Raw genomic sequence first — 24743 nt, forward strand, 5'->3', positions numbered from 1 at the left:
TAGACAACCCATACCCTGGGCCAGGAAGGTCAAGTACCTGGGCGTTACCCTGGATGCATCGATGACATTCCGCCCGCATATAAAATCAGTCCGTGACCGTGCCGCGTTTATTCTCGGTAGACTCTACCCCATGATCTGTAAGCGGAGTAAAATGTCCCTTCGGAACAAGGTGACACTTTACAAAACTTGCATAAGGCCCGTCATGACTTACGCGAGTGTGGTGTTCGCTCACGCGGCCCGCACACACATAGACACCCTCCAATCCCTACAATCCCGCTTTTGCAGGTTAGCTGTCGGCGCTCCGTGGTTCGTGAGGAACGTTGACCTACACGACGACCTGGGCCTCGAATCAATTCGGAAATACATGAAGTCAGCGTCGGAACGATACTTCGATAAGGCTATGCGTCATGATAATCGCCTTATCGTTGCCGCCGCTGACTACTCTCCGAATCCTGATCAGGAGCCAGTCACCGTCGACGCCCTAGACACGTCCTTACGGATCCATCAGATCCAATAACCTTTGCATTAGATGCCTTCAGCTCTAATACTAGGGGCAGGCTTAGGGACCCCGGTAACCGTACTCGTCGAACTCGACAAAGAGGTCGACGTGCAACCTAACCCATGCATCAGCCCGCTGAGTTTCTCGCCGGATCTTCTCAGCGGGTCGCGATTCCGATCCGGTAGTAGATTCATTCGCGAAACAATTGCTCTTGAGTTGTTAGGTCTCCTTCGGAGGCGCTCGGGCAGTTGTTAGCAAATCCCACCCCTCTTGGCTGAGCCTTTGCTCGCCCACCTGTCCTGGTGAAACTGGAAAGGCCTTCGGGCCACCAGTAAACTTTCAATCATAAAAAAAAAAAAAAAAAAAAAAAAAACAGATTTCGCCAAGACTACATTATGGACAAATAATATTATAGACAAGCAACATTAATCTATTCTCAATTTGACCAGACTTTAAACAATAACAAAAGTTTGACAATAAACGAAGAGCATTTAAGCGTGTGCGTGTCAAATAGATGGTAGTGTGTGTCATGTTTTTTTTTGTTGATTTAATGGACTTTTTAAGCATAATTTAAAAAAAATATTAGCATTCTGCATTTCTTCTCTTCTCTTTAAGTGTGGGAAATTTCATAGTCCTCCGTCATCGCAATTTTCGTAAAAAGGGTTACAAAGTTTTTGCTTCACGTATTAATAATATATAGATTTATGTATATATTATATTGTAATTGTTACTTAATCGTAGTCAAAAAAATATTGTGGAAATGGCTATATTTATGTAAGTCAGTCATTAATCTACCGCTGGCTCACTCAATCGTACTGACCTGTTGAACGACGACCTTCCCGGAAGGTTTCTCCGTGACGTAGCCCTGCATGCCGGCCATCAGCACGGAGGCGCCCAGGAACTTGTTCAGCAGGGCTCGCGCCTCCGTGTCCTCCGTCGTGTCGCCGTCTTCGATCACTGGACAAACATTTATTTCATATTTATATATATTTATGAAGTCGTCGTGGTCTAAAGGATAAGACGTCCGGTGCATTCGTATCTAGCGATGCACCGGTGTTCGAATCCCGCAGGCGGGTACCAATTTTTCTAATGAAATACGTACCCAACAAATTTTCACGATTGACATTCACTTTTATTGCTTTAGTTGGGTGGACGAGCTCACAGCCCACCTGGTGTTAAGTGGTTACTGGATCTCATAGACATCCACAACGTAAATGCGCCACACACCTTGAGATATAAGTTCTAAGGTCTCAGTATAGTTACAACGGCTGCCCCTCCCTTGAAACTGAAACGCATTACTGCTTCACTTTTTCACTCACACTTTAGAACTTATATCTCAAGGTGGGTGGCGCATTTACGTTATATATGTCTATGGGCTCCAGTAACCACTTAACACCAGGTGGGCTGTGAGCTAGTCCACCCATTTAAGCAATAAAAAAAAATTGTTTTTGTTTAAGTCAAATTCTGTGATGGAACATATTAAGGCGCGTAGGAAATTATGCGCACACGAATCAAATGACTAACCTATATCAGCGTTCTTCATCCTGGTCAGTATATCCTGGACCCCGGTGACCTTGGTGCCACTGTCGAGGAAGGACCTCTCCTGGCGCGTGGTGGTGCGGACCCCGTCCACGGTGCGCTCCGTGGTCGTCACCACCGTCTCTTCCACCGAACCCAGACTGTGCTCGCTGTCCGTACGCGCAAGACCTGTGCACCAAACATTCACACTGACAGTTGACGATGAAAAGGTTTCTTTGTAATCCAATAGTTTTATTGATGTGCAGGTACTGTATAGAAGACTTAAATGGTAGGATACTATCAACAGTCAATCTGCCGAGTTAGATTAGATATAGGTACTTTTTCTGGTCCCTGTCTACTGCACCGAAACTACTTGCCTATCGTTCATTCATGCTGGTTTCACTACTCTAATCCCCATTTCTGATTATACCGAGGGAATCGAAGTAATCACGTCATATCGCAGTTTTAAACAACAATAGTTGTTGACAAATAAATAATTCGGTAGCAGCTATTTACTGGTGACTAATGTTTACGTAATGTATTTATCTTAATGTATATATGTGTATACATAAACGTATGTATATTTAAGTTGACTTCATGGTTTTATTTGTTTAATTATACCATTCTGAATGTCGGCCATTGTTTAAAAAAGTTTAATGTTGTTCATTTCTCCCCCTCACGTATATTATCATCTAGATTAATTTCTCTTTATTACAGCTGTTATTTCATTTAAGTTGTCCATTACAATTTTTGTAATTTTATTTGGTATAGTTTTATTGGCCAATATTTGCTTTATAAACATTTCTAATAACATGTAAATGGTGGAACAGTTTTTAGTGTTGGTTCAGCTGTTTTGTTAAGAAAAATGATCGTTTTTTTGACATTTTCGTAGAGTTACTCACCGACATGCGAGGTTGAGTCATTAGAGACGTTGTCTTTCATTGTGGCCGTTCTGAGGATGAGCCCAGCTTTTGGGTAAGCGCTGCGATCGGTCTTCGAGCTCTCACCTACGATAGAAACGCCATAAATTTGTCGTAAATGGATTTTTTGGCCTAGGAGGTATAACCTCTGTGAGTTATATCTATATACCACACCGTGTATTTCGTCCCCCCATTGAGTAGAGGTAGAAATACTGCCTTTCAAAAGGGAATGGGTTATTTTGATGCGAAAAAATGGACAAAAATAGTAATTAATAATGACCAAGCACGTGTTAATCATGACAGGGACTCCAGCTGAGTAACATTCTCGTGGGATTCAAATTAAAGTCAAATTCGGCTTAAGGACTCATGAAGAGGTTTACAAAGATGACATATAAGTCAAGATGACATATAAGCTCTCTGCATCATGTGGTGTAATGAGATGCGTGTACGGAACCTAAATTTAAACCTCCATTTGCCTTTTACGATCTATCCAACGGTGATGATCAGTAGCTTAGGCGAGGAACGGTGGTCCTCCACGTACTACGAAAACGATGATAATCTATAGTACCTATATCTAAACAGCTATAACTAAGAGTGTGACCTCATGTGTCATGATGGTGGTCCCATTCTAAAGACTCCGATAACCACATAGCATTATGTGAGCCGCGCATTTGTTCTGAAATTCGTAAACTATAAAATAATAGAGCAATAGTATGAATGGACTTATAAATTAAATTTTTCAAAGTGAGTTAATGGTGACTGAATAACGAATTGTGAATTGATAATACGGTACACAGATTTCGTCACTTTGACCTACTCTGACTCGGCTCAGGTATATCCGGAGCAACAAGTGCAACTTCACAATCTTGTAACCTTCGTTTTGTTTGCTAACGTTTTTATTTAGTTTTGTAGATGTGCACACAAGCGCACGGCTCACCTAATTTTAAGTGCGTGTTTGTACTCATAGAGACCACAGAACGATAGCCGCCACCCACCTTGAGGCGTGAGGTCAAGCTCAAATGTGTTATTTAAAAATTAATATCCATATTGTCTTTCGAATCAAGCCGTTTGTCTGTATTGCATATAAATAAGGTAGTACATACACAATATATTCAATTATCAATTTGAAACATAATTTACTCACTATTTATTAATTTAACTATATCAATGTACTCTCGGAACATGGTCGACGGTCACCGTTCACCACGAAATGTCGCGACAGACTGCGTGTTTTAACTACGTACAAAATAATGAAAGTTACGTTATATAAGACGATTACTGTTCATATTTCGTGGTGAGCAGAGTTCTCTTGAAAGATTCTAATGGAGTGTACAGAGACGTTTGTGATTTGATTTTAAATACTTTCATTTGGCTGTATATGTTTCTTGGACATACATTTTTAACCCTCAGAGGAGACGGAGCTTGCCGGTATTTAGGTCTCTTTCATTACTTTACTAAAAGAAGTTGTATGGAGAATCGTTTAGATTTTGCAAGTAATAAACGGACTTCCAATAAACGCATAGAGTCCTTACACTTATGGGAACACACTATTTGTTCCACTTCATCAACAACCAGAAAATAAATGAAATTTAAATTGAGTTTAAATTCTGCTTGTGTATCGAATAGTGTCCTATCTCATTTGTAGGTCTCATGAAAGTTTAAAGAATGCAACAAACACACGTAACATACATAAATTATCCGATCAACAAATAGCTTTAGGAAATATTATACTTACTTGCACTCTTAATATATTTCTCAGTAAGAGACTTCACAGAGCTCTGCCTGACGGTCTTCTTATCATCTCTCCTTTCCACTCTATCTTTCCGGTCATCTCTCGCATCCTTCCCTGTATTGTCATGTCTGTACATCTTCTCTATTTTTATACTTTTCTTTACATTATCTGTATTCAGTTCTTCTTCTCTATCGTTTGTCCGCTCTTCGATTTCTCTTCTACACTCGTACGTGGAGGTGTCTCTTGTGATGTCTAGACTAGTGTCTGAGACTCGTCTGTCGTTCTGCGTGAACTGATCTAGGACTGCGCGCTGTTCTTTCTGTGGGGTTCATTAAAATGTTACCGTGGCTCTCTCTGACAATCTAATCAATAAAAACCTAACGACTTGCTCATTACCATACTGTAAATGCTTGATCATGTTAAAGCATATATTAATATAGTCCGCTATACCGCTTTCATAATTATATGTGTCAAAGCTATCAGCTATGAAATCTTAAGCGCGGTGTAAGTTTTTTTTTATTGCTTAGATGGCTGGACGAGCTCATAGCCCATCTAGTGTTAAGTAGTTACTGGAGCCCATAGACATCTACAACGTAAATGCGCCACCCACCTTGAGATATAAGCTCTAAAATCTCAGTATAGTTACAACGGCTGCCCCACCCTTCAAACCGAAACGCATTACTGCTTCACGGCAAAAATAGGCAGAGTGGTGGTACCTACCCGCGCGAACTCACAAGAGGTCCTACCACCAGTAAGACCACCACCTCCTGCTGACGTTGCGTTCTGTCTCTTTCAGTCTGTTTTGAAGATGTGTGTAAATGAAAAAGACAACACAGTATCCATTCCTACAGTACACGGCGTTATAAGAGCGACAGTTAGAAGGAACAAGTGTGGTATGAGCTTAGAGCTGAAATTTTGATAATACTCACCCCGTGTGCTTCGTGAATAGAAGTACCGGTGTCTCCACCAAATTTCCTGGTAGTGGTGATAGCCGCCAGACCATGTATCCTGGATGGAGGAGCTCCTTCTCCCTGTAGAAGTTTCTCTAGCTCCTCGGGCTCAGTGGAATACGCTGTGACGGATACGGTGCCTTCGGGCTCTCCGCCGTTGCGGGAGTGAAACTCTTGTCGTATCACAGTGCCTTTTACTAAGAGAAAATAAAATTATATCGAAATTAATAAACAGATGTATTTGCATTAATAGGTACAGATTTAAATCAATTACTATGCTATTTAAGAACATGCATTAATCGGATACTAGATGCGATCAACATCCGCCCAATGCCCGCTACTTAACATAACACCAGCGTAGGGTATCTAGTTATCTAGTTATGAGTCTAATAAATTATTTTTTTAGTCCTAAATTTACCCACGGATAACATTGATGTAGTTTATTTCAGATTGATTTGCGCCATTTTTTTGTTCGCGAATTCGATTCCTTGTACAGTTTGTTAAGCTATTCCGAGTGATATTTCAATATAATTATAACAATATGCATATGTACGCGAACCTTGATATGAGTTCGTCACGGAACAGACACTGCTCTCATATAACGATCAACTGAACAACTAAAGCAATGACTAACCGCAGCACTCGCTTCGTGGTGACTAAGTTTCTTAACAAACTTGTTTTCAATTTAATTGTGTCGTAAAAATAATTTTCAGATAGATAATGTTAATTGAATTCATGTTCACTTTAAAAACATTTATTTTAATGGATGGATAACATACTTATTGAACGTTGAAGGAAGCGTTACCGCCAGCCAGTTCTAGAAATATCAACAATCTCAAGAAGGATTGGTGAAAGAAACTGGCCCACTGTCCATCAGTTTCTTTTAAATTTAAATAATTTATCTTGGAGTTTATGCTGGTAGACAAGAAGTCCTGAATGTAGTAATGTTCGTTCGAAACTATTCGGCAGGTGCCAAAGGAATTTCCAACGGATCTTTCATTCTCCTCTAACGCTACGAAATTGTTAGAGAAACTTATCGGTAAGACAGATGTAGAAGAAGGTAGATGTTGCCGTCGAGCAAACAAATTAAGCACGCTCCTATTTATTACTAGCTACTCAACCAATCATTATGAAAATTGGCATAAAAAATAGTTTTTAGATAATCATGAATGACACGTTACATGGTGTCTGGAGCTCATAAAAAAGAAACAGTACCGATGGTGTACCGGAAGCAAATCTATCATTAAACAATCGCAAGGATGACCAGAAGCACGACTGTCCCGCGCTCAGCTGGGTATAGCATGGTCACGTGTCACCATTTATATAAGCATTTGTATGTATATAGCAGGACATAAAACACAATACATAGGAGAACTTAAAAAATGCCTGTTTTGCGACTGAATTGATTGACAAAATCTACATCAAATCGAACGAAGCCGGGGGCTCCAACTAGAAGGAGAAAAAAGCAAAACACACCTTGGTAATTACTGCTTCCTTTTTTCAAAGCTTTTATCCCGAAGAGCGGTTTTCCATCTGCATCTAGTGGCCCGGGTCCATAGCTCGACGTGATCACATCCAAAGGCTTAGATATGACTTTAGAGGGACTGGGAGCCCGGTATTTCGGTTTTTCCGGCTCAATTTTTTTCGAACTGAAACTCCGCGTTTCTGACGTCACCTTCTTTAAATTCCTGTTGGTCACCCACGAGGGCTTCTCCTCCTGTATTGGTTTAGGTGGAATCTTCTTTTCGACTTCATAAACTGTTTTTATTATCTTTTCTTTTTTAGTATCTGGCTTCTGTCGTTTGAGGTCCGGGCTTGGTGACCGTTTCTCAAAGCTTCCTGTGCGTTGTGGACTTTGTTTTTTCCCTGGAGACGGTGACCGTTTACCGTTGAAATTTGTTGTTTCGATCACGTCTCTAGAAGACGTTTGTTGGATAATCGTCTTGGATGTTGCGAAATGTTCTGTAACATGCTCCTCGATGCGTGACTGCTGGTATTCTTCTGTCTGCTGCTTAATCTCTGGTAGTTTCTCGTTCAGTCCCACTTTCTTCATGTACGCTGAAGCGTATTCATTGAATCTGTTCGACTTCGTTTTGGGAGTCACCTTGGTGGGTGACTGAGGTCTGACTTTCTTCTCGGGACTTTGGCGAGAAGTTTTTGGTGTCGTCTTGCCTTTCTCAGGACTGTGTGGCCTTTGATCACGTGGTTGCTTTTCGACGGGTTCTTTAGAATGTCCATTCAAAGTTGATGGTTCTTTGTGACCCGTTTTCGAAGTGGGAGCTCTTCTCTCGGGAGACGCAGTCTTCTGTGGCGTAGATTTCCTTGAACGGTCTGGAGACTTGTGTGGCACAGATTTATTTGATACTGTTAGAGTAGTTCTTGTAGTTTTCGTGAAATTTCCTTCTGATTTCTTCGCTTCTCTTATTTGAGCACGAATTCGGCGTCTCTGTTCGTAGCCCACAACTTTTTCCAGCTTCAAAGAGAGAGAAAAGAGAAGTTTAACGAGAGTTAGCATATATTATATGGATTGCCTCTTGTGTTCTCACACGGAAATACTACCAGCTACATACACCTGAACGTCAGTGACACGTTGCATGGTGGTGTTCGGAATACAACACACGGAAAATGTAGGAATTGGTAATACACGTTTAGACATTGCAATACAACGTAAATGCTGCCATATTTCTTTTGAGATTAAAACCTGACTTGAATTTTATTGTAAAACGGCTGTCCTGCTCTTTCAGACTTAACGCAAAATAGCATTGCAGCAGTAAATTTAGTGAGTGACCACGCTCATAGATGTCAGCAATACCACGGGCATAGCCAAGGAGGTGTATTGTATATTTGGTAGATTTCAAATTTTAAAGTTTACAACATAGGTTGTGATGTCTACGAGCTCCGGTAACCATTTATCACCAAGTGAACTGTTAGAGTGGGGATCAAGTACAAAAAAACCTACCATTTGTTCCAAGAGCTCGACATCAAAGATATCTTCAATGCAAGGATGTTCCACGCTGCGCCTCCTCTCACTGCTGGTTGCAGCACGTTCAACGCTCGTTCTACGAAGCTCCACGCCAAACTTTCCACTGCCACGACGACTGCTCACTTCCGTATCATGGATTATAGTCTCCTCCTTAATCTGACTTGTCTTCGTTGGTCTTAAATAGCCTGGAACGTTATCAGGCTTGTCATTTTCAGGCCGCTGCTTCGGAGATTCCCCTCTTGGTGCAGCAGATTTTGTAATTTTCGTTGTAACCATTTCAACAGTATGTCTGATCGGTGATTTAGATCTCGGGACTGGTGATTCCGTGGATAAGCAACTTGGACTTTCGCGTATATCTTCTTGAGGTTTGATTGATTCAATTGAACGCTCGGTTTTAATTACTGTGGTGTTCATCTCAACTTCGTCCTCGGTTACATTAGGATGGTCGTTTTTATGTCTAAGGGTCTCCGGTTTAGGAGTCTTTTGATTAACACCAATGTCGGTCAGCTTAGTTTTTATTTTGATATCTTTTGCTTTTTGTGTAGTAGATGCAATATTCTCGAATAATGCTTTAGCTTTTTTGACGGCTTCGCTGCTCCTTAACGTTGTAATCTTAATCGGAGTTTTATCAGCCGCTTTTTGGGTTGGTGTTTTGAAATCTTTAACTTTCGGGTGTAATTTAACTGTTTCTTTTGAACGATCTGGTGTTACGTGACGTATTTCTTCAGGGTGTTTGGTTGTTTTTTCATATTTTTCGGTAGCCCTTTCTATTTCTTCGATCACTTCTTGAGTATCCTCATCAAAGTCATCCACGATCTTTTTCATTATCTTTTCGTGTTTCTCTTTAATTTTTTTTTCTTTTTCCTCGACAGCATGACTTTCTGTGAGAAACTGTTCAGCCGTTTTAACGAATTTATTCACTTTATCAGACACGCTTAATAAACAATCGTCACTCTTTAATGAATCATCAATGTTACTCATATCTGGACGTTCTAATTTTTGTGCCGGCTTCATTTTTGGTACGTTCACGTTTTCAGCTGTTTCAACAAATAGGTGAGCCTTGTCATTAACACTTAATTTTGTGTAATCATCTTGATATGTTGTATCTTTATCGTATTCGTCAACGATTCGACGTATTGGGCTCTTACTATCTCTAGTGTCTGTGGGGCCTTTAGCGAACTTGTTTACTTTTTCAGTCACTGATAACAGACATTCATCTGATTGTTCGTCAAGGCATTCTCGCCTTTCTGTTTTTAAGAATGATATATTAGTATCTTTAAGTTTCGTGACAGATTTAGATACACCCTCGTGAATATTAAGTTCCTCTCTGTCTTCCAGTGTATTTTTCTTGACAAATAGTTCGTCATCTTCGCAAATTTCTACAATGTCATCTACTAAGGATTCTGTTTCATGGATAGTATGATGTGTGTGTCTGCGGAAGTCATCGTCGGGCTCGCTTACTTCATCTGGGAATCTTGGTGTGCTGTCTTCTTGATTGAAGTTGATTGGCGTTGGACAAATCCGATCTGGTGAATTTTCCCTTGAAGATTTCGATTGCCCTACATCAATGATTACATCACTGTCATCTGTAGATGTATTCAATGCTGTGGCTGATTTAGGTTTCGTTGAGAATTTAGCTGGCGTTTCTTTGGTAGGTTTTTGATGTTTATGAGATTTAGTGGACATATCGCTAACTTGAATCTCAGGCTTCGATTTGACTCTCTGTGGTGTTGTTTTCTTTGATTTTAAAGTGATGTCACTTGTAGTTCTGCTCACTTTACTGTCAGATTCTTTTTTTGATATTTCTTGGTCTTTTTTATCTTTCAATGTTAGAATTTTTCGTTGTTCAGTCTCAGTTTTATTAGTTGGGGTCATAAACTTATTGGCAGTGGCTTTTACAGAAGTTTTCGTAATAACTTGTTTACTTGTTGTGATTGACTTCTTTGCGTCAGACACAAGGGCCTTCTCTAATTTAGTGGTAGTAATAGTAACGGGAGTGGGCTTACGGGTTAACTGTGATGGAGTCATCTCTTTTGGCTTAGCATAACCGACTTTAGGTACTTGTGGGGATCGAGGTCTTTCAGAAATTGGTTTCTTAGGTGAAATGCTTCTAGATTTTGTGGGAGAGTCTGGATTTTTTTCTGCTTTAGAAGGACCTGGTATGTTGCTTTTCTTCGTCGGTGATACATTACGTGATGATGGCTTACAGGGTATCTTTTGTTCTTTAGCTTTATCTGTTTTCACGTTAGAGTCAAAAACTTCTGTCTCATCAATAATTTCGTAACCATCAATTGATTTCACAGTTTCTTTCACTCGAACAATATCCAAGTCGTGTAGGCTAGTCATTTTTGAGGGACTCTTCTCACGGATTGGAGACACCGATTTTCTCTCGGGTGAAAGTTTCCTTAATGACTTTTGCACCTTATTAAGTACCTCTTGTTCTCTTTCCGACATTATAAAATCGGCACTAAATTCTTTAGTAGATGTAATCTTCTTAACTGGTGAAGGAGTTCGTAGTTGTCTAGGTTCCTCAGATTTTGTATGTTCTTCATTTGGTACTTGTCGTAATGGCGATGTTGATGGCCTAGGCGAACGATGCTTCTCTGTACCTGTAGTTATGTCAGTTTTATAGCCTTCCGTTTCATGCTTAGTTATAATAGATGCAGTAGATTTCATGTAATTTGGAATCTCGGATTTATATGATTTTTTAGGATGGCTGTCAGTATGTTTTTTTATTGGAATCTGTTCTCTAGTCTGTTCATGTGCGTAGTCAATGTCTTCAGGATGATCTGGCTTAGAGGATGACGTCTCTTTACAATTCTCAGGCTTTTTGTGCAATTCGCGTTTTGGAGTGTGACGATCTGGCGAAACATGACGATTGGGTGATTCTTTCCTAGTAGTTTTATCAATAGTTGTGTTTTTTGTGTCCTTTGTAAGATGGATAATCTCATGTTTTGAAGTGACTGATGTAGTGGACTTCAAATATCCGGGAATTCTTTCAGGTGACGGAGTCGTCGAACGCTTGTTAATAGGTTTCGGCTCTGAAGATGTTGGTTCATGATGCGGAGTTTTATTCCCTTGAGCTCTTTCGTAAACAGCAGACTTTGGAGAATCATCATTATCATTCATATGTTTATATTGTGGAGTTTTCCGCACAGGAGACGAAGATTTTTGTCGGTTATCCACAAGTTTAGACTGTGTTGTGTTTCTTATGTTCGTAATCGATAATTCTGAAGAGCTCGTATAATTTGTAGTATCTGAAGGATATTGGGCAGCAGGAGGTGTTAATGGGTATTTATTAACGGGCTCTCTTTCAGGACTTGCGCCATAACGTTTTGGTGTGGCTCTGTCATCATCCGGGTGTTCGTAAGGTGATTTGCAAGGCGGTACAACAGAAGATTGCATTGTTTTAGCAAAGACGGTTGATTCTTTTCGATTATCACATGTAATATTGTCCGATGTGGATGCTGGTGTTTTGGCTGTTTTCCTGGTAGGTGAAGTATCTTTTGGATATCTTGAGTCAGGTTTAGTATCTGGGACCTCTTTTGCGGGGGAAGGTCGTCTTCTGGGTATTTCATCATCTTTACTGATATCTTTTTGCTGCTTTTTTTGGGGAGATGTCAATCTATCAGACTTAGGAACAGGTTCACCTGCATCTCTTGTGGGTGATGAAGAAGGTTTAGAAGTCTTATGTTTTGTTTCAGAAGTCTTCGTTGCCCGTATTGTTTCATTTTCATCAGTTGTAAAGGTAGATGTCACAGTTTTAGTTGTGATGTTTTTTTTCGGTGAGTCTCGTTGCTCTTGCTCTGGCCTTATTGTAATTTCACGTCGAGGAGAAATATTTCTTGGTTCCTTACTATCAACAGTAGGCGGGAATCTACGAGTAGGCGATTTGGATTTAGTATGATGATCAAGTTCCTCAAATGTAGTATCTCCTGTTAGTGACAGTTCTTGTTTTACAGATGTAGCTGTTGTTGTTTTCATGTAATTTGGGACGTTGGAGCTCTGTTCTGTCTGTCTGTCTGGACGTTCGTTAACGGTACCTTTGGTTGGTGAAGTTGGCTTACGTACCGGACTTACAGAATGCGATTTAGATGGAGAAACGCTCCTGGAATTTTCTTTAGAAATTTTACGAGTGGGAGATTGCGTAGTTTTTCTAACAGACGTAATATTTACAGTATTGCTTTCATATTCTCTTATATCATCAGTAGATTTCTCGTACTTTGTTGTGGTACTCTTCATGTATCCTGGTATTTGTTCTGGTGATGTTTCTTTCTGAGGTTTTGGAGTTGAAGATTTTGCTAACGGGCTTCTATGTGGCTCGTCTTGTTTGCAACCAGTATCCGGCTTAGATTTAGATGGAGATTTTTCTCGTGGTGATTGAAGTTGACGTGTAGGAGACACGGAAGGACTGCGTGATGGATACTTTGTGGTGGAATACTTTGAGGGAATTGTTTCGATTTCACGTTTAGGACTAACAGTTTGCCGCGTAGGTGAAACATCCTTGGGAATCTTGCTCTCAATTTTAGATGGAGAACGTTCTCTGGTGCTATGTTTTTGTTTTTCTATAGGTTCATATGGTTTGGGAAGTTTAAAATGTTCACTATCATCGGGTTTATTTGGTAAGCCCGTTTGTTTTTCTGGACTTTTCCTAACGTCTTTTGTTTTGGACTGTAGTGTAATATTTTCTTCATAAACATGGCTTTCGTTTCCGTGTTTTTCATAAATATTTTGAGTTAGATCTTGAAGTTTGGTCGGAGAGCCATCTCTTGGGGTTTTAGACGTCTTATCAGGAAAGTGAGCGGATGGAACAGATGTCTTTACGATGTCATCTTTTTCGTGTGATATGAAGTCAACGATGTCAGTTGTAGATTTCTTTGTAACGACAAAAGTGTTAAAAGAAGTTTCTTCACTTGGCTCTGGACTACGGCAAGGTGAGACGCTAAGTGAACTATTACTGTCTGTCTTTTTTAATACAGTATCATTTGTTTTAGTTTCTTCATTTTCAATCATGCCCAGTATCTTACGACATCGGTCTTCATATGTCTCACGCCTTTCAAGAGGAGGTTTTGCTTTTGGTATATTCGGTTCGTCTACAGGATTATCTTTTTTAACCGTCTTGTGGTCAGGAATTTCATCGGTAGGAGTCACTCGAAAACTGGACGGTGGCTTTTCAACTAGCGAAGGCTGTGGCTCAGTGGGTTTTTTGAGAGAACTTTTCCTTGGGAGACTGTCTTTTGATGGCGATATTCTTTTTTCAGGTGACGGTGAACGACAGGGTATTTTAGAGGGAGATGTATGATCAATATCGAGTATATCGGGCCTTCTTTGAGTTGTTACAAATTCTTCAGTCGTTATAGTTCGTGAATAATTTTGATCATCCAAATCAGTTATGTTAGTCTCTTCTTGACGAGGAGAACTGAAATAGACGAAACCACTAACTGAAGTAGTCGGAGAACTCTGACCAGTAGACGGTTCGTACTCTGATTTTGGTTTTCTAGTTGGACTAGATGATGGTGTCAATAGTTTCCTGGAATGATCTTTCGTGGTCTTTATATTAACTTCCGCTGTGGATCTCTCATTTGTGATAAATTCAGTTGTCTTGAGTTTTGTGTCTTTAATAGGCGTAGGCTTTGTCGGTGAAATACTATCTCTTGTAGATTTTTTCTCAGAAGAAATCGAATGGTTTTCGGGATTTTTAATATTTTTACCATGTTCCACAAACGAATCGTACTTAGTTTCTGATATATCATTGGTTGTTATAGTTTCTTTTGTTTGATAATCAGTTATTTCTTCTGTTAGACGTTTTTTATTGTATGTTCCAAATTTAGAGGGAGATGGTTCTCGTTCAGTTTTCGGTTCTTCATGTTTAGGAATACGAGGTGAATCTAATGATTTTTTGGTGTCTCCTTTATCTAACTTGGTAGGAGATGATTCACGACTAGGATGTGATAAATCCTTTTCTGTGGGAGTATAATTATCATCTCGTGCTTTTTTCTTTTCATATGTTGCATATTTAGCAGGAGAAGACCCGCGACCAGTCATTGGAGATGCTTCTCGGTCTGGAACCTCTCGATCATCTGTAGGATGCTTACTGCGAATTGGGGGTTTAGCAGGAGAAGGTTCTCTATTGTTTGAACTTATAGGATAATCCTGGTCTTCTGAAGTATTTTGTTTGGTTACATGCTTATTCATTGTTTTGTCGATGGTAGTTACATCAACGCTGTCACGATGGTAGGTGTCACTCGTATGTGTAGTTGGTTTCCCTTCACGAGGTTCTGAATCGGGAATATTCTTAGCAGGCGAAGATCTAGTCGGAGATTTCCTGGAAGGTTCTGAGTAGTCGTGGGATATCTTACTCACGTCTGTCTTATCTGTTAAAGTATATGTTTTCGTTTCTTCGTCAACAAACTTGTAGTGGTCTTCTGAAACTTTGTTGATTTTAGATTCTCTAGTAGTAGCGAAATACTTAGTAGAATCTGTATTTGGGCAAGTTCTTTCAGGGCTTGTAGTGGTATCTGGGAAATCTTTAGTAGGTTGTTGGCTTGAAGCGGTGGGCTTCATGTAGCCTGGCTTTCTATCTGGACTGACATTTTTCTTAGGTGTCGTTCTATCAGTAGGTTTCTCACGTGGTTGATTGAAAGATGGCTTTCGGTCAGGACTTAAGCTTGGCCTTTTCGAAATATTGTCCGCATGTTTTGGAGAGTCAGTTTTGGGAGTGTTGGGACGGTCGCCCGTAGGTTTCTTTTCCGGACTTTGGCTGGATCTAGATACTTTCTCAGGACTACGTCGTTCAGGAAATGTTGCTCGAGGATAGTTTAATTGATCAGGTTTGGTCTGAGAAGGTTGAAAATCTGGTGTTCTGTCAGGATTTTGACTTGTTTTAGTCGGAGAACGAGGTTCAGTTGGTCGTTCATATGAAGGAGATGATGGCTGAAAGTCTGATGGTTTATGCCCGGTTTTATTTGTTGGGCTGATACTAGGTCTTTTTTCGGGGCTAACACTTGTTCTCTGACGATCATTGGGTCTATCAGGACTAGAAACAGGTCGGGTTGGAGACCGACCAGTCGGTGGTCTACCATCGTGGCTGGTATACTTATTAGTTTTCACTTCCGTAATGCTGTGAGTGCTGGAGTATTTGTCTGATACCGTACGAGTTGGAGAGTTCCGGTCAACTTTACCTGGGCTCGCACTACGACTTGGTGGTTTTTCACTCTTGATTGGACTATTGCCACGGCTTTGCGGCTTATCGCCTTTAATTGGACTACCACCTCGGCTTTGCGGTTTCCTATGAGTCTTGTCTGGACTAACACTACTCCTCAGTGAAGAAGAGCTTGATTTAAATGTCCTGCTGCCCGGAGATGAAGCCCTGGTCGAAGGTCTAGTAGTAGACGGAGTGTCAGATCGTAAAGTACTGGCCCAAGCTTGATGAGAAGGACTCCAATCAGTGCTTATTTTTCTCTGAGTATAATCACTCTGGTAAGTCGTTTGATAATTTTCATTCGTAATTTTTTTTTCTATTATTTCTTCTTTTCTATCCCTTATCTCATGGACTCTCTCGTCTCTTGTATACTTTGTATCCTTTTGATCTGTGTCATGCGCATTTTTATGATCACGCGTCACAATCACCTCCCTTGTGTTACTGTGATGATTATTATCGTGATGTTGTTTGACATGCCTGTCATCATCAACGGTCGAATAATCAATTACTTTACTGTTTACTTTTGTGACACGGCGAGTAGTTTGAGAAACGTCGTCATCAAAGGTTGATTTGTCAACAGTTGTCTTATTATTATCATAGTCGATATACTGATCGAATTCTCCGGTTTTTGAACGATCTATAGTATTTCTGTCAACTTTCTCGTTACGTTGAATTTGGGAATAGTCATTTTCAACTTTAGAATCAATGATCGTCTTGTTCACTTTAGTCTCGTAACGAGAAGTTCGAGAATAATTGTCATCGGTGTTTCTGTCAATTTTACTGCTAACATTCGTTTCCCGATTTCTAATGCTTTGGGTCTCCGAATAGTCGTCATTGTCGACGTATGTAGATATTTGTTTCTTGAAATCGTAATCGTCGGCGTGTCTCTGGGAGTCGACTATATCACGAGCGCTGTCAGGGTGGCGAGTAACCTTAGGCGAAAAAGATTCGTTCGATCTGTGAACAGTGCTTGACTTAGTCTCCGCTCTGGTCTGAGAGCGGTGCTCGGAGCGAGTACTCTGCACTGGAGCTCTAAATTCTCGGCGAGTGCTCGTGAGCCTTGTCCCGTCTGGAAGACATCTGGTTTCCACGATCACGCGAGTGTTATCATCAGGATATTCCACCTTCCTGGACACTAACTCTCCTTTTTCGTCATCAACTCTTTTCATACATTCATACTCTTGTCTGGTTAATTCATTGCGATTAGTAGCTCGTTGGTTATATTGGTCCTCAGTTGAGTATGGTACCGTTTCTTGTGTTGAAGATACCTGTTGGAACTTGGAGGTGGAGCTTGAGCTCGTAGTAGAAGAGCTTATTTGAGTTCCGTCGTCAGTTTTGCGGACGACTTGCTCGTGTGCGGCTGTGTTGGAGGAGCTCTCGTTCCGTTTCAGACTGGAGTTCTCGTCTTGGTATTCAGTGACGGCTTGCCGGTGTCGATCAACGGCTACGAACTGGCCCTTCCCGCCTTCCACGTCGTACCGGCCTTCGATGTTCGCGTTAACGGACTTGACGTGGGTATGACCGGCGTCGGTGATTCGATCATCAGATTCCACGTTCCATCCCGCGTTAGATAGCTCCTTCAGGTCTGAAAGTTCGATAGACATAATTAAATACAAAAGTTTTATATAGATTTCAGCCAATCCTAGGAATTAGTTAAAGTACGAGGGTGAGTTCCGCAACCAGTAGTCCTCTCCGAAACCTGTTACGGTTAGAAGCGTTAGTGTAATTAGAGTGTATTGTCGGAGGAGGCACCTTGGCCGCGATACGTGAATTCCTTGGGCGGGGAACCAGCGTCGCGGACCTCTTTACTCTTCATGGACTGGAAGGTTTGGTCTGCAAATGACTTCACGTGGCCCTGGCTCGACGTGAACTCACAACCTGTTGATCGCATTACTAATCTAGTCGATTTTATGGAAACACTTTACATCAATTAATTAAATCACAGATAAACTAAATTTAAACTTACAAACCGCCAATGTTGGGATTTGTTATAGCTGACTAAATATACAATAATGTACATAAAGTAAATGGATAATTGAGTAGGTATAATACCTTTCCCATCTCCGCTGGGCTCTGGGGAGTACAGGTTCCGTAAACGTTCTTCCCTGAGGCGGTACATGTGGGCGCGGATTTCTTTCTTACGGGAGAAATCTTCGGTCTGTTGCCACTGGAAAAGAAAATTAAATCGCTTGCTATCGTGAGGTATTTAAGATTTCAGTCAGAAATGTTTCTGAGGGATACCCTCAGAAACATTTCGAGCCGAGAGTATGTACTAAACTGTATTATATATTTTACTGGTGGTAGGATGTCTTGTGAGTCCACACGGGTAGGTACCACCAACCTACCTATTTCTGCTGTGAAGCAGTAACGCGATTCGGTTTGAAGCATGTGGCAGCCGTTGTACTGTAAAAACTGAGGCCTTAAAACTTATGTCTCGAAGTGGGTGCATTTCCGTTGTAGATGTCTACGAGCTCCGATAACCACTTAACACCACGTGGGCCGTGAGCTCGCCTTCCCTTCTAAGCAATACAAAAATAAAAATGTGGTTTTAGCCATTAGATAATGGAAGACGAGTCCATAGACATCACGAGGTCAGTGCCGTCGGCGAATATGAGTGTTGGTATGGAACTCAAATGGCTGATCTACTGTTCAGATCAGAATGCACGAATGTCCAATTGCAAAATTAGGTTTGACGGCAATACTAATTCTTACGGGCTAATAAGAAGTTCTGTCACCTTTAAAATTAAGATAGTGACGTTTTAGGAGGGATTGCTACTGTGGTTTAAGTCAATGTACTACAGTAGGTACATAATATATTTACGTACTGCTTTTTGTATTGTTGCATATTGTTTTTTTTTTGTTTGGGCTGGAGGGATTGCCTATAGTCTGGAAGCCTTTTTAGTCCCACTCGAAGGCTCAGGTTTAACTAATTTATTATTTATTTAGCTTTGTTCCCAAAAGTGGAGTAGCGAACTTAATGTCTCACTTACAGGCATTCTTCTACCAGAACAACCAAGAGCGGAGTACAGAAAACTGGAGTACGTGCATTGCTTTATTGAAAATTTAGAAAAATGTAAACACATTTTGTATTTTATATACAAATACAGATTGTCTTATCAACGGTCGCTCACTATTAGCATTATACGATCCTGTGATGAAACTATTTTAATTCAATTATCGAAATCTCAAATAAATTAACATTTTTGATTAAATACAATCAATTACATACCTCCGTGCAAGTATTTGCTATGTGATATTTATAGGATGTTAATGGCTCTGGTCTTTACTCCTATATCAATCAATGAGCCATCAATAGTTGAAAAGATAGTGTTGCTATGGTTTGTTAACAAGGCGTCGTCGTGTCGGTATCACTTGTACGCTTGTTCGAAGTTTTAGATGGGTGGACGAGCTCACGGCCAAAACGATGTTAAGTGGTTACTGGGGCATCTATAATGTAAATGCCGCCACCTACCTTGAGATATGAGTTCTATGTTCTCTGTTTTTACAGTACAACGGCTGCCCCGCCCTTCAAACCGAAACGCATTACTGCTTCACGGCAGAAATAGGCAGTGTGGTGGTACCTACCCGTGTGGACTCACAAGGCGTCCTAGCACCAGTAATTACACAAATTATAATTTTGCGAGTTTGATTTTTATTACACGATGTTATTCCTTCACAGTGGAAGTCAATCGTGAACATGTGTTAAGTACGTATTTCATTAGAAAAATTAGTACCCGCCAGCGGGATTCGAACACCGGTGCATCGCTCGATACGAATGCACCGGACAGCTAAAAGGAATCTGTCCCATCCTTGAAACCGAAACAAACTTAATAAACCTTGAATATAGCCATGCATTTGGTTGGAAAAAAAGAAAATTTTTTCTTCGAAATCATATATGCTTACGGCCCAACTGATAGTTCGTAGGTAGCCAAATGTCAAACGCAAATATGTATCAATTTTAATTAAACACATATTATGAAATAAATTTATATAACATGTGTGTATACACAATTTATATAACAACAATGAAATATAAAAGATATCTCACCATGCGCCGCAAAAGATCTTCGTCTTGAATTAGAGACACGTCTCCTTCAGACATGCTGGAAACAAAGAGGGAAAAAGGTCAACAGAGGTGCCACAAGTCTGTAGTTAAATGATTAACCAGCGGTTTATTCCAGAAACGGTTTCTATGGTACTTGTCTTACAACTACAATCTGGGTAGGAAGTTACCCAGCTATGAAGATAGACTTTCCCACTTTAATTTAGACTCTCTTCTAAACCGGAGAAAACTAATGGGGGGTATATTTCTGTACAAATTAATTCATGGAATAACCGACACACCTAATCTATTAACCCAGATAAAAATATCAGCCCCTAAGTACCTACCAAGAACGAAGAAATATAAACCGTTTATAAGAAAGCCCGCTCGTTCGAATTTAGGTGCTTACTCTCCCTTAAACAGAATCCTTTGGGACTACAATAATGTCCACGGTAGCGCGGTCTCCGTCAATGTTCCTTCGGAGTTGTCCGATTGCGCTGAACTTATTTTAAGTGAAATAGATGTTTTTTCTCATTGTCTCACTACTTACAGGAAAAATCTGTCGCGGATCATCTCCCAATTAAATTAATCTTAAGCAATGAATGAAATGTATTCAAATCTTAGCTGTATATTTTTTTTATTTTTGATGTTAATGCACTGTCGATTGCATCTATAATTGACATCTGCCATGAACTTTTGTCAATTTGTCAATGTTTTGTATTGATGATCACTTTGTTGGTGCAACTTAATAAATAAATAAATAAATTAATTAATTAATTATTAAAATGTTGATGCTTCGCGATTTGATTTTCAGATCATCTGTATCTCAGTCTGAGATCCTCAGAGTCACTAACATAATACTTTTTTCAAACATTTAAACCTCTAAAGGTTAAGGCTGTACGTTGACTATCCGTGCGTCAGCTATTAATATTGACAAGCTGATTGCTCGCCCACATTGCTGGTCATATACTTAGTGGGTATTTGTAAAGGTACAATACAAAGTTTCCAGAGATCTTTTTTGCCACGTACCATTTGCCTTTGGCATAAACTTACCTCCACGGTGTTTCCCAGGCGCTATGACATATCCTTCTTCAAACGAGGCTTGTGGAGAGTATTGTAACTGTAACTGTAGGCAGCGACTTGACTCTGTACTTGGCATTGCTGAAGTCTATGGGCTCCAGTAACCACTTAACACCAGGTGGGCTGTGAGCTCGTCCACACATCTAAGCAATAAAAATAAAATAAAATAAAGTTTTAACAAACGGCTATACGATGCGTATGAAATGAATCTTGAAATTGTACCCATCGAATAATTCACGATTGGTCATTTAGTTAGAACTAGTATATTATTAATCCCGGAGCCTGACCGGTCAAACGACGGCGTCTGTAGACTCCGTAGCGCTGATTTGTCACAACTATGATTGCATCATCATTACTAGGAACTGTCTGGAGCGCGGATTGTATACATACATATTATATAAACAAGTTTATTTAAGTGTTTGTAAAAATGAATGTGAACTGGCTACTATTGAAGCTGCTTTTTTCCCTACATGTGCTTGAGAGGCTATTTCAGCTTCGCCTTAACATGTGGGTGAGCTCACGGGGCTCAAACCGGAGTATTGCTAACACTGGCTCTAGCAAGAGCAGTACTTCGCAGAATCTACCACCGGACCGGAAACGCGACCCACTGTGAAGACCTGGAGAAGCTGCAATTGATTGTTACTCTTGTGCGATAACGACGGGTGAAACGCTGTTTGGTTTTAGCGACATTTTTGCAACTTCACAGGAGACCCATTCAAATTGGTAAATTTGGAAAAAATATCATGAGAAAAAAACTTCTTCAGCTGTTTGAATGTGGTGCACTTAATTGAAGTTCAATTAAAAACATAGGATTGTTGATATTTGTACCAAATAAAACGGACCTTTAATTACAAAGGTAAATAACGCGTATTAACCAAAATTAAACCAAATATCCTTTCCCTCCTCGATATATGCTCTGGGTTTACTGAGAGACGTGAGCTCTCTGTGGTTTGCACACCACTCTAGTGAGAAGAGCTCCGAGCAATTATCAGCACTATTCTAGTATTATGTTCTGGTTCACATACGGGTTGAAACGTGCAGTGGCGTGGTTTTGTCGCTGCTGTCCATAAGCGATAATAACAACCTATGTGGATCATAAACTCGTCTGCTTTCTCCAACAGCTTAAATTGCATTGTGTTTATTAATATGATAATTAGTATGATAACCTAATATCTATCTACAACAACTGGTAGATAGATATTAGGTGTTGAACATGCTCTTTCCACAAGGCTTGCATAGCGGGCTTATATTTGTTAGGAGGTTAGTAAACAAACTATATATTTTACCGGACCGGCACATATTCTTGTAAAAGTATTTATACAAAATTATTAATTAAGTAACCGAGATCTTAATCACGTCATTCGCATCAGATCTTGGTGAGCCTACAAAAGTACACTGTGAGGCGAGGTTACGTCCATATTTAGCGAAGAGTTGGTTTTCAGTCATGCCGGTGCCCTTGGCACTGTTGCTGTACTGACTCCCTACTATATAAGGTAATTGTTTTAAATCGTGTTACAGCCATGGGTTATTTGTGTCAAGTAAATATATTATTTCTAGACGCCAGTACAAAAATAAAAAATATGTAGTGTTGTTATTTAGCATGTTCTGTACTAGCAACTCAGCTGATTGTGAGCCCATACTATTTAGGTATCGCCATCTTTTTTTCCTAATAATTTCTGTCACGAAGCCGTCACATGAACCGGCCTGAAGGGTGGCACAGTTGGCCCCATTTCTCAGGACAGAATTAAGGCTGTGTTTTTTCCCCCCTACCTATGCTGATAGCCTTGAGAGGCTATTTCAGCTTCACCCTAACGTGTAGGAGAGCTCACGGGGCTCAAACCGGAGTGTTGCTAACACCGACCCTTTTTTTTTTTTTTTTAACGCTGGGGAATCCATTTACGGATAATAGATCGACCCGGTCGAGAGGGGTAATAAACCGGGTTATGTCGGACTCCGGCGCCTCCAGAGAAGAAGAGGGAGAAGAGGAAGACCAAAGTCCTCCTCTTCTTCCAATTCCTACCGGGAGACTACGCCTTGAGAAAGGCGCGCGAGGCGCTGCGCGGCGTCTACCACGCAGGACCCGCCCCGCAAAACCGACTACCGACTAAACCCCATCGAGCTCCACCACTCCGACTCCACGAAACCTACGGTACCGCACAATGCGTGCCGCAGGCTCGCCGTCGCCGGTACCCATCCTGACAATAGGACGGGATCCAATCCCCGGGAACATCCTGCAGGACGTCGTCTCGGGAGACACCGTGAGTGGCGCATAGGAGCCACCTTGCGCCGCCTCACCACGGAACCGACAGCAGAGCACCGGGCGCCCCCGCACCCAGTACCCAACAGTCCCTACGGGAAATTAACGGGAGCATCTTGCCCGCGTCGCCCACCCCGCCTTCTTCGCTGAGGAGCCGAAGAGGGATTCCACTCCCTTTCGCGCTCCTCAGCCTCGCGGAACGCCATGACCAGGTCGCAAACTCTGGCCATGGTCTCCCACGAACTCTCGTCCTCTAGCATGCGGGCAATGACAGCCCGCCAGGAGAGGTCCCTCCCCAGCACCGCGATGAGATTTCGCCGCGGGTGCTCCCAACGCGGGCACGCTTCGAGTGCGTGCTGAGCGCCATCATCCGGATGCCCGCACTGGTGACAACCCGGATGTGGCTCTCTCCTGCAAACCCTCTACAGGTACCTCCCGAAGCAGCCATGCCCCGAGAGGACCTGCGTAAGGCGGAAGGAGAGCACGCCGTGTCGCCGATCTGACCATGTCTCCAGCACGGGCACTAGGGCCTCGAGAGTGCGCCGGCGGGTGGCTGAGGTTTCATAAGAGCCGTGCTTCGCAGAATCTACCACCGGATCGGAAACGCGACCCACTGAGAAGATCCGGCGAGAAACTCAGTGGGCTGTCTCTATGGGTTAATTCGCTCGTCGAGTCCTTCGTCGCAAGCAACGGATTCGACGAGGACGGTGACCGATGCTTGTGGTGCCTAAAAGCACCGTAAATGGAAAGCTTCACTGAATCTCGCATCTCATCGACAACAACATAACCTATAATATCTAAATTACCTTCAATCGCGTTCATCATATTAACAATAACAAGATAATAATATACGAGGCGATGACAAGATCTAGACTGAAATGGGCAATAAACAGTTGGAGCACGGTCCACGCGAGCTGTATGACATCAGCCTCCCGTGAGCAGGAGATTGGTCATAAATTACTTGGACAGAGACAAGGTGAACGATACATACCCACACTAATCTAACAATTGTCTGAGGACCAGTCTAAACTCGCCAAATGGAACTTGACAGAATAGGGTTGTGGTACTTTTTCCAAGAAGGGCCAAGGACCAAGTGGTCGACACTTTGAACAATATCGACTCTTTTTGCAAAAGTCGTTTTTTTTTGTTTTGCGTAATCACTGGTGGTAGGACCTCTTGTGAGTCCGCACGGGTAGGTACCACTACCCCGCCTATTTTTGCCGTGAAGCAGTAATGCGTTTCGGTTTGAAGGGTGGGGCAGCCGTTATAACTATACTTGAGACCTTAGAAATTATATCTCAAGGTGGGTGGCGCATTTACGTTGTAGATGTCTATGGGCTTCAGTAACCACTTAACACCAGGTGGGCTGTGAGCTCGACAATACATCTAAGCAAAAAAAAAAAAGGTATGGCATGTACATAAGAACAGCGCTCAGAGAGTTCATAACAATGTCGATTGGTGTGTGGTGGATGAACACAGCAGCTCAGAGCCATTCTGACCGTATTTAATGAACGGAATACAGAGTTATTATAACAAACGACATTATGAAATTCAAGTAATA

The 24743-nt window shown here is 41.3% G+C and overlaps 1 protein-coding gene across 8 annotated transcripts in view; it reads right to left on the bottom strand.

Moving 5' to 3' along the window:
- The window catches only part of LOC114239545 (uncharacterized), a 70889-nt gene that overhangs the window by 29327 nt on the left and 16819 nt on the right, over positions 1-24743 (bottom strand). For 6 of the 8 annotated variants that reach the window (XM_089729351.1, XM_089729346.1, XM_089729349.1 and 3 more), the window contains exons 2-11: positions 19852-19906; positions 17856-17970; positions 17556-17681; positions 8579-17388; positions 7096-8092; positions 5599-5816; positions 4673-4988; positions 2920-3024; positions 2024-2206; positions 1320-1456 (exon numbers count right to left, since the gene is read on the bottom strand). In XM_089729351.1, coding sequence (XP_089585477.1) covers positions 1320-1456; positions 2024-2206; positions 2920-3024; positions 4673-4988; positions 5599-5816; positions 7096-8092; positions 8579-17388; positions 17556-17681; positions 17856-17970; positions 19852-19905 — 11061 coding nt within the window. In that variant the 5' untranslated portion in view covers position 19906. The remainder of the gene's footprint in view (positions 1-1319; positions 1457-2023; positions 2207-2919; positions 3025-4672; positions 4989-5598; positions 5817-7095; positions 8093-8578; positions 17389-17555; positions 17682-17855; positions 17971-19851; positions 19907-24743) is intronic. The other 2 variants (XM_089729347.1, XM_089729348.1) reach the window with 1 other exon arrangement.

The sequence above is a fragment of the Bombyx mandarina genome, chromosome 08, assembly GCF_030267445.1.
Source record: "Bombyx mandarina strain Sakado chromosome 08, ASM3026744v2".
Taxonomy (NCBI): domain Eukaryota; kingdom Metazoa; phylum Arthropoda; class Insecta; order Lepidoptera; family Bombycidae; genus Bombyx; species Bombyx mandarina.